Source organism: Glycine soja, chromosome 18, assembly GCF_004193775.1.
Source record: "Glycine soja cultivar W05 chromosome 18, ASM419377v2, whole genome shotgun sequence".
Classification (NCBI taxonomy): Eukaryota; Viridiplantae; Streptophyta; class Magnoliopsida; order Fabales; family Fabaceae; genus Glycine; species Glycine soja.
In genome coordinates this window covers 35,766,829-35,777,039 of record NC_041019.1, presented here as the reverse complement: position 1 = coordinate 35,777,039, position 10,211 = coordinate 35,766,829, and the positions used below count along the sequence as shown (strand labels likewise).

The window sequence follows — 10,211 nt, the reverse complement described above, 5'->3', positions numbered from 1 at the left end:
ATGAATCCTTTCCTCGCAGAAAAGATGCAGATCCTGATATCTGTCTTGTGAATTTCAGTGTACCTGAGTTAAAAGGAAAGAATGATGCCTGTGTGAGATGAGAAGAGAGACCCACCTATATATTTATAAATCTAAATGTATTGTCTTATATTTACATGTCTTTTTCCACGGAGGCTAACACGAACCATTATCTTGTATGGCAAGATACAGAAATATCATCTTCAATAATATAAAACCAACAGGAACACCCACCTATATATTTATAAATCTAAGTACTCGTTTGGTTTTTAAGAATTTTTTTTTTTCTAATGAGTCGCAAGGCTTCTTTATATACTTACATTTTTTAAAAGAGAATTTGCATTATTCTTAAATACTAGTATTTAAATATAATAAATTATATTTTTTTATTCAAAATATGATTCATCATATCAAATTATAGATGTAGCAATTATATGTCTTAATTCAAATATTTATTTTAATAATTTGTTCCTCAATTTCAAAGTTATTATCTCTTTAATTTATTCCAATCTAAAAAAATAAAATTCCCATTATTAAATATGAAGACATATCCCAACCTCATTGTTAAATAGGATAATATTCTTAATTATCAAATATTTTTCTAATTTTTCTATTAAATTTTACTAAAATTTAATAACATATAATCCAAAAAATTATTTTTCATAAGTTAGGAAAAGTTAGCTTTTGAAAACAAAAAAAACTTTTAAAAAGCTTATTAAAAAATCAAAAAGCATATTATAATTATAATTATAATTATATATAAGCATCTTATATATATGTTTTTCTTCTTGCACAGTACAGTGACTGAAAATTGCTTTGAAGAAATACAGAAATTATTTTAGAAATAAATCATCGAATCAATAATTTATTTACTAAAAGTATGAGAAATTCTACAAAGAAACTACAGGTTTTCTTGAAAGTATAGGTTTACATCAAGACAAACATTGGAATCAAAAGATTTTCTTGTAAGTATAGGTCATACCACATTTCTAACTTTAAGTATCCAAAATCAATATTACAAAAACAAAATGCTGGAAAAATAAATGAAGATATCTTTCATAGGATACAAATTGTGTTTAAAACAGAGAAAGGTATTATGAGTTATTTGTCACCTCAAAATATCTACCAAACTCAAAAACTTTTATTCTATGATAGTGAATGTCAGATTTTAAAAGAGATAACAAGGAAAAAAAATATTAGGAATGAAGAAGAGTAAATTGATTATGTATGAAATGATTATGTATAAAAAAAACTATAATAGTACAACACCTATCAAAAAAAGATAACAAAAATCATTGGTTAGACATGTGCAAAAAAGGCCAAGAAAAAGAGTAAATTGTATAATTTTTAACTCTAGAAGAGAGGTAGAAGGAACACAAATGGGCTTGAGGATAAATTATTAAAAATGGATGATGGAAACCTTGACAAGACCAACAATCTCAAAGAACCTTTGCAAGAAATGGAAGGCCTAATGACTAGAGCAAAAACTAAAAGATTTAAAGAGGTTTTGCAAGATTTGGTCATGGAGGTTCAAGCTAAAGAAGATCCAACAAAATTTGAGTACAATACAAAGTTTGTCACATGCTTGCAACTTGAAGATAATATCAGTCCAATTTAAGTTTCTCATATATGTGGACTGGAGCTAAGTTTCTCATATATGTGGACCAGAGCTTCTTTGGACTGGTTACTTAGTTTGGGTTGAAGAAATAATTAAGATTTTTCCTATGAATTTTTGTATTTATTTTCATGTAATAAGTTTAGTTGACTCTTCATATCGTTCAAGTCAGTTATTATGTTTGTTAGGTTCTTCAAACTATTATATTGAATTAGTGGGATTTTATTTCTAGTTGAAATTTAATGACTAAATTTAATTCCTAGTGGGATATTTAGATTGAAGCATAGCTTTAAATAGAGAAACTTTTTGAGGCAATTTGTAACAATCAACCTATGACTTATCACTCACATTCTCATTTTTTATTAAGTATAACATCAATATCTCTACCATAAAAAAAAATTAAAATCAATTCTTAGATTTTAAATTCTTCATGACAATTCATTCCATTTTTGTGTTCATATCAGATCTCATAATAAATAATTCCCTTGAAATTATTGTTTTTAATCAAGTTCTATATGATGCATGCACCTAGAGGAATCAAACTATGGTGGTTGTTATATCAATTTACTTACTATATAAATAGCATATATGTATACATCAACTCACGTGTATAGTTATACCATCAAAAAAACAATTCAATTAACTGCTTTGGAAAAATTCATTTATTCCCACCGAGTGGAAGAAGAAATGGCTTTGCACTAGTTTGATGAACTGATAGAGTTCAACAGTTGGTAGCTGACACGTCTAACATTGGATGGACTCTTTATTGGGTTAAGGTATAGCAATTTGCATAAACTAAGGATAATCAATACTATCAAGGTCTGACATAATGCCGCATTTTTCTACAATGAAAATGAATCTAGCATGATGTAGAGTTGAAGTGTTAGGACTAGAGGCTTTTCATCTTCACTCTTAGACTATTCCAGAATCATAATTTTCAAGACACTGGTGTTTCCTGCTCTGCATCTTCAATCACTCCTTGCTTACTGTCCCAATCATCTTTGGGCAGTGGAAGAATATCATGACCATTATCTGGTCCGGGACTAAGCCTTCTCTTGTGTTCTACAAAAATGTGTGCAACTGTTAAAATTTGAGGAAAAAGAAATCTAGGAAGACATAGGAAATGGTTCAAAGAGAAAGATTACTTTTGCGTGTGATTGCCTGTCGAGTCATGGCCAAGAATTCATCCCATTTAAATTTGCTCAGTTCCCGCTTTTCATCCTCAGGAAGCTCAAAATTGGGCTCTCTCCCACACATGAAAGCAGCCCTACATATAAATAAAGAGATATATTCATGCTAAGGTCATGGTTGACATGATATAGTAAATGAGAACTTGACAATTACAGTGCCAAATCTCTCTCATTCTGCAATGGCAGGACACATTCTAGGTCTTACAGATTTTATAATCCTTTTCATCATGTCATTCAATTACTAACAATATTTTCTTTGAGTATTTTACCAGAGTTTTGTGGTAGCTAGCCTGCATAATGAACTTTGCCAGAGTAGAAAAGTTAATGCAAAATAAGTTATGTGGACCATATTCAAAGCATTACATGATCTTGCATAACAGTTTAATGATATACATGCATGAATAGAAAAATGTAAATGCATTCACCATGTAGAGCATGCCCACTCAAACGATTGTCAAAGTGGATAGAAAAATAAAATTAACATGAACCTACAACAACAACAACAACAACAACAAGTACTTACATATAGATCAATCAACACCACTGGAAACCATGCACATACATGAAATCAAAATAATATAAGATTATAAGTAGCTTCCATGCTTTCTAAGAAATAAAATTAAAGACTTCTTCAAACAGTTTACCACTGGAACACTAATGCTCTTACTTCAAACCTAACTCAGAAGGAATAAAAATAATGTGCTCAAAATTCAAACTAGGCTTTTTCTTTTTCAGCTACAGAATTCAATTCAGTTTAATTGTGGTAACTAAAACTCCAAAAACATTATTATGAAGTGAAAATAAATCATATGTTAGGATATGGAAGAGAAAGGGAAAAAGGAACAGATAGTAAAAATGCATCGCTCCAAACTATACATAACATAAGACTGTTGGCACTCAAACAATGAAAACCGAACCAGGTATACTGGCAGCTTATCAATTACAACTGAAAGACTTGTATATTCCCACTATGATTTTTGAGGCATCAAAAGGGACTAATGTTAGTAATAATATTCTATAATTATCAAATTCAAAGTACTACCTGTCGTATAAGTGAGCAGCTTCTTCTTGTGACCCGACAGTCCCTAGGTGGATCTGTTTCTTGTCTACCTTTATTGCTGCCTGCCACTTCATATTTTTGAAGTAGACACCTCTCATTACGCATTGTTCTTGATTGTGCAAATTCTTTCTTCTATGTCGCTTTCTGCGTTTAATAGGAGGTCCTGCTAAATGCAGGGCAAAAGAGGTAATACACAATACAGACATTAATAAAAAGGCCAGCAGAAAATTCAATGCCACCCTAAAAGAATGAGAAAAGTAAATAGAGTTATTTTGGTTGAGAAAATATTTTCTATTTGCATTTCTTGTTTTCAATAATAATTACAAAAATATCACTATGTTTTCACTTTATTTATTGTGTATTCAATGTTGTAATTATTATTAAAAACAAGAAATTAAAGCAGAAAATATTTTCTCAAATTAAATAGGCCCTAAATGTGTCTATCGAATTGAAATGTGCTCCAAATCAAACTAATGTCCATCATAACTTTTTAACGTTCAGTTTCTTTCTAGCAATTTAACCATGATGCACTACATGATAGCAAGGATCATGGACCATCCATGAAAATTACATTCATTGACATTTGATGCCATGTAAAATAGACATCCAAGGTCACATGCCAGCAGGTCATAACCCATAGCTTTAGTTGGTCACACATACTGAATATAAAGTACAGCATGTACATTGGAGGATTGATTACTCATTCTTTATTCCTGATTCTAATTATCAAGAGTTTCGTGTAAAATGATATACCAAAACAATGCATTTAAGCGAATATTCATTGTAACTACTAACTAATGAAATGATTAGACAATGGATCAATGAAGAAATTGTTGATGACCAATTAAATATGATTGAATAAGCATACTCAGATATTTACCTAGAATAGAATATACAGAAAATTTTGAACATTTTTACCAATAACATCAAATTAGGTAGGCTTTTCCTCAAGATATATAATCATATTCGCAAGTGCACCAAATGTATCAAATAAGGAAAAAGAAGATACATGATACATTATGAAAACAATAGCACAAGTCTTTTTCGCTTAATCATGTGTAATATTTTTTTTTATACTTCAAATTTAGGAGGAGGGGATGGCGCCCCAATCCAAGGCAAGGAAAGCCTCTTGGCTTACATTTACCTCAGCAGGTTTTGTTATTTTAATCATGTGTAATCTATGAATACGGTTTTTAACCACCAAATGGGCCCTTCTCCATGTGTCATCTATGTATTGTATGAAAGTATAGTGCACAATACCATCCATAGATAAATTTGATCTATCAGCAAGCTCCCACAGATTAATTGGGTAAGCTGATTTGAACAGACCTGAACTGGTTCCATTATGACAAAGATTTTTACTTCATACCAAACTATGCTGTTACCCATTATTTTCATTTCATGTTAGTTTAATTATCATTATGTCAACTCTTTTTGGTGTATAATTCCTTTCAGGTTGTTAACTTTTTATGCAATTTTAGTCCATAAACTCATAAGTATGAAATTAACAGAATACATTATGTTAAACTAAAAAAATGATAAACAACTCAAGAAACAAATAAAAAAACCTAAAAGACAGTTGTTGTAATAGTATGTTTGGAAGTACATATTTTAGGCATTGATTTGATTTGATTTTGAAAATACAATTTTATCTAAGTAGATTAAAAAGAGTCAAATTTGTTAGGAATTGAATGTGTTTTGATTTTAGTTTCAATTGTTCAAGTTTGGCATTTTTGCCCTTATTAGTTAAGTCATTTAACTTATTTTAAGGGTAATAAAGTAAATTACTAATATAAAGTCAATGTAATTCATCTTTTATGTGTTCCAAACAAGAAGTTTGATTGGTAAATCAATTTAAATCCTATTCTTTTATAACGAGCTCCAAACATGAAAATTGATTTCTAATTCAAGACAATGAAAATCACATCAAATTATTTTGAATATAATAATTCCAAACATATCCTAAAGGAAATACTATCATTTTACTAGGTCGGCTTAGTCATTATAAACTAAACCAGACATAAACAGAAAACAGGAAAAAAATTAATCTGTTAAATGACAAACCTGTAATTTGTTGAATAAGCTGTTCTTTCGATGAGCTAGAACCAGAAGCATTTGATGATCCCGGTTCTTCTTGCACAGCATTATTCTGGTAAAAATAAAACAGTTTATTGTAAGTTCTTGGCTATCAAGGATTTAAATAACAGATAGGCTACCAAGGGCATAACTTTCTGATTTAGTCAACTTAGTAAGTATCTATTCGGAATTTAGAATCACATGTATTCCAGAAATGCTAATTCATCAACCTGTTGGTGGAAATCAATTTAAAATCTTCTTGATTCTAGCATATATAGATAGAGCCCCGTGGCATCAATTGATCTATGTAGCTACCCTACAAAATAGCATAAGGCCTGGTGGCAGTGGTGTTTGCTGTTGTTGATCCAAGCAAAAGCAGATCACAACACAAAAATAATTATCCTGGGGAGAAATGGGGATGCTAGATTCTTGATGCTAAAAGAAAGAGCAGAAAGACTATATCTTTCTTTTAGCCAATGGTTTTTCAGTCACAAGGAACATTGATTCTGCAAGCTACAGACATGTCCTAATCTTTCCTAAAAACCAGAGGAGTCTAGTTAGACTCAAATACCTTATTATTTTCAAACTCAGTGATATATTGGCCTACCATTTTATCCAATATGTAACAGTTGGGACCAGTAACTGCAACCTTATACGTTATTTTTTTTTTTTATCAATGGTTTTGTTTATAAACAAAGAATTTACAAAGAAAAGGCGAGATGCAAATGCAAGAGGACAACCAATCCTCAAAAAAATACACCAAGAATGAAAGGAAACAAAAAAAAAACTATGAACACGAAATATGTAATACAACATGTCAATCTCTATATATCTAACAAAGTCATTCCCAAAAAGGACCATTAGCAGGACACCACAAAAAAGTTAAGTGAACTAGCTGATCCCACATGAACTTAAGAGGCAACAATCAAACAGTTAAAACTGTAGCATTTCTTTCCAACTAGATACACCAAATAAATGCAAATTGAGAACAGTGCTAAAGCCTTTGAGAATCTCTATTGATTCCAAATCATCTAAAATTAACAGAGAGGAACTTCTTAAGAACCTTGGGGAAAACCCAAAAAACACCAAAAAAATTATTCCAGAGAAGTGAAACTGCAGACCAATGCAGAAACAATTGAAAACCATTTTCAGAATCAGTCAGCACATTACACAATAATTAGGAGACAAAGCATTTCGACGTCTTTGAATTTGAAGTAAATTGCTGGTAGATGAAGTGAGAAACTGGAAGATTTGAAGAAAATAAACCCGAGACATCAAGAGACCAATGATAAAAAAGATTCTAATCTATTCATCAGGTTGGAGAAGACACGGAAAGAAATATGTATGATGACCAATTTTACAACTTACTCTTCTCCAACAGATTTTTCATTCTTTTCCATTCCTTTTAGAATGTCACAGAATGCTGATTAAAATTCTAAAACAGTCAATTAAATCCAATGATAATTACTGAGTATGAATCTTTGAGCTTGGGTTTAGGCATGAACATTCTGAAATTTTTGACAGATAAAAGCAAGAATACTGAATCCAAATAGATAAAGCTTCTAGAAGCACTAGGACAAGAAGCAGACTTGTAAACTGTGCAGGAGTCTTTTATCTTCAAATGTACAGAAATTAAAATTAACACATTCCAAAAAAGGGGCAAATTTGAAGACATGATGAAATGTTACCACTCACCTTTTTGCTTTATTTTATAAACTTTATACAGATAAATTTGAATATTTGGACCATCAAGATTGTCCAACTAATTAGCCAAAATGTCAGAGAAAAGAAAAAAGAAAGGGACTTAATTTTCTAACCACTTAGCTATTGGACATACGCATGCTGAAAAAATGAAGATAATAACACATAAAAATGAATGTTTATGATCAGAATAAATCATTATTTCAAAACTGTTACTCTTGATATCGAATTGAGTAACTCTCATTGGTTGAATTCTCAATTATTTAAACATTTTCAAAGGAAGATAGACAATGCCATAACTGATGTCATAGTCTCTTGCTAACCTTGTCTTTCAATTGAATTTTAAGCAATGTAACAAAAATAAAATAAAGTAAAAGTTCATTATCATTTTCAAGAATAAATGTTTGAATGATTCTGCTATGTAGTTCATTGATATGGAATGCTGAATACTAAAAGATTCCCTAAACAGATACCAAGACCAAAAACCTCAGAAGTACCATTATAGGAAAAATAAATGAAGCTTCAAAAAAGCATGTATATAATTATTTATCACTATTAATCTTGTTCATACACTGTCTGGGTTGCTTGCATCATCGGAAAGCCCAGGCTGTTCACTCTTAGTTTTAGCTTGCTGGTTTGAATTTTCAAAACCAGATAGATTCTCACAATATAGAGGAAGTGGTGTGACAAAGGAACTGTTTCCTGAAATAGGAAAATTTATAGGAAAACAATGTCAGTTAAGATTAAGATACAATTCACATCAATATTCTCCATAACAATTGATAGAAACATGTTTACCGAATACCATTTACCTGAGCACAGTCCCAAAAGTCTGCGCCTTCTCAAACTTACCATTGTTAGTTCAAGTTTTCTTACCAAGTCATCAAAGCAGTGATTAACTTCCTATAATACCAACTTTTTCCTTCAATTTAGTAGGAAGAGTACCTACAAATAGAATAGTTTCAGAAGATGAGAATGACAAGTTGGACCTATAACTATAAGGGAAGAAGAAAGTTCAAAAATCAGTTCCATATTGTGAAACCGAATAATGCCATGTCAGATATCCAAATATTTACTTACTATCAAGTCTACAAGAAAACAATTTGCAGCCATTGAGTAAAAGACAAAAGGTGTCTTAGAAGGATGCACATGACTATTTATGCTACAAGAGGAAATGATCTCTTCCTAGTTCTGGGACCAGAAATAAATAGATAATCATCAGAAGTTATCAGTAAAGAAGGAAAACACTGATTACACAATCAGAACTAGATCCCAACAATACAAGATTTAGCTAATCATCCTGCTTTTGACTTTTATGCAGTGCAAACAAAGCGATCCTGCTCTTCATACTAGGACCACCTTAGCCAAACTCATCCATAAACATACACAAATGCAGAGAAACCTTGATCATGGTACAATTTCAACCACTTTTTGCCGACAACAAACCTTGGTAAACAATTGTTCAAATCAGCAATCCAATTTGATCATAACAAAGTATCAACAACCCCTTCAAAGCTGAAAGATGATAAACTATTTTCAAAGGGAAAAAAAACATTTTTTTTAAACAAAGTTGATAATATCATGGTTTTCATAAGGAAATCCCCTACAACATTAAATGGAATCCAATTTTGGAAACAAAAATCACGCAAATAGGCCAAGTCTTTCTCCTTGGGTTAAAGTCAACCCCATCAACCTACCACCTTTCTTGGAAGGGGGTGGTGACAAAGAAGACAAACCCATTTGACCACACACAACACAAACCAAACAAACACATTTCACAAGAAAATTCAAGACACCCAGAAAAGCCAACAAGAGAAAGACCAAGTCTTTAGCCTCTAGACCAGTCAACTCAAAATGCCCAAGACCAGAAATCTCATCATCACACACCAAAGAGGAAAAAGAGCAGGACTCTCCAGAAAGACATAAACAAAACAGACAAAAAAAAGGGGGGGCGGGGGGGGGGGGGGGGGGGGGGGGGCTAGAAAGAGGAAGAACAAGCCATTGTTGTTGACAAATATACCTGAAAAGGGTAGCAACACAGAAGAGAGAAGGGGTGAGAAATCTGAGGGAAAAGGCAAGAGAAGGGGAATTATGTGAATTTTGGGGAATACAAGGTGGTGAGTGTGGTATGAGATAATGTGTGTTGTGTTGTGGCTCATGCATCTACCACCTTTTGTTTTTGTTTTTGTTTTTATTTTTCTCCCTCTTTCTTGTGATGTGTGTGTATAAAAGAGAGAAAGAAAGGGTGGTGGAAGGAAGGGGTGGTAAGGTATAATGGTATGATGGTTGTGGACAGAGAAAGTCTTTGTAGAGAGAGAAAGAGAGGGTTGAAAAATTAGAATAAGAACGTAACTACTAGCTGCTGAGTACTTTAATAAGCGTTCAATGTCAATGCTGCCCTTAAAGAGCCAACAAATACCACTGAGGTTAGTTACGTTTGAGACATTGCTGCTTTCCCATATTGCCCTCACACTTATGACCTATTACTATTATTGTACAATCAGTTCACTGTGCTTGTACTGTAGTGGCTGTTTTTTTTGGTGTTTTTGCG

At 31.9% G+C, this 10,211-nt stretch overlaps 1 protein-coding gene across 4 annotated transcripts; it reads right to left on the bottom strand.

Moving 5' to 3' along the window:
• Positions 1-2,247: 2,247 nt before the first annotated feature.
• Positions 2,248-10,005, bottom strand: LOC114397629 (ethylene-responsive transcription factor-like protein At4g13040). 4 transcript variants are annotated; one of them, XM_028359763.1, is made up of 7 exons: positions 9,681-10,005; positions 8,473-8,605; positions 8,232-8,362; positions 5,948-6,032; positions 3,866-4,049; positions 2,779-2,900; positions 2,248-2,695 (listed from the first exon to the last, which is right to left on the bottom strand). In XM_028359763.1, the coding sequence occupies exons 2-7, from the start codon at positions 8,513-8,515 to the stop codon at positions 2,571-2,573; spliced, it is 690 nt and encodes a 229-aa protein (XP_028215564.1). In that variant the 5' UTR covers positions 8,516-8,605; positions 9,681-10,005; the 3' UTR covers positions 2,248-2,570. The 4 variants fall into 4 exon arrangements, with proteins under 4 accessions (XP_028215564.1, XP_028215567.1, XP_028215566.1 ...); XM_028359766.1 differs by having other exon boundaries at positions 3,866-4,046; XM_028359765.1 differs by lacking the exon at positions 9,681-10,005 and adding an exon at positions 9,107-9,127.
• Between the last annotated feature and the right edge of the window lie 206 nt (positions 10,006-10,211).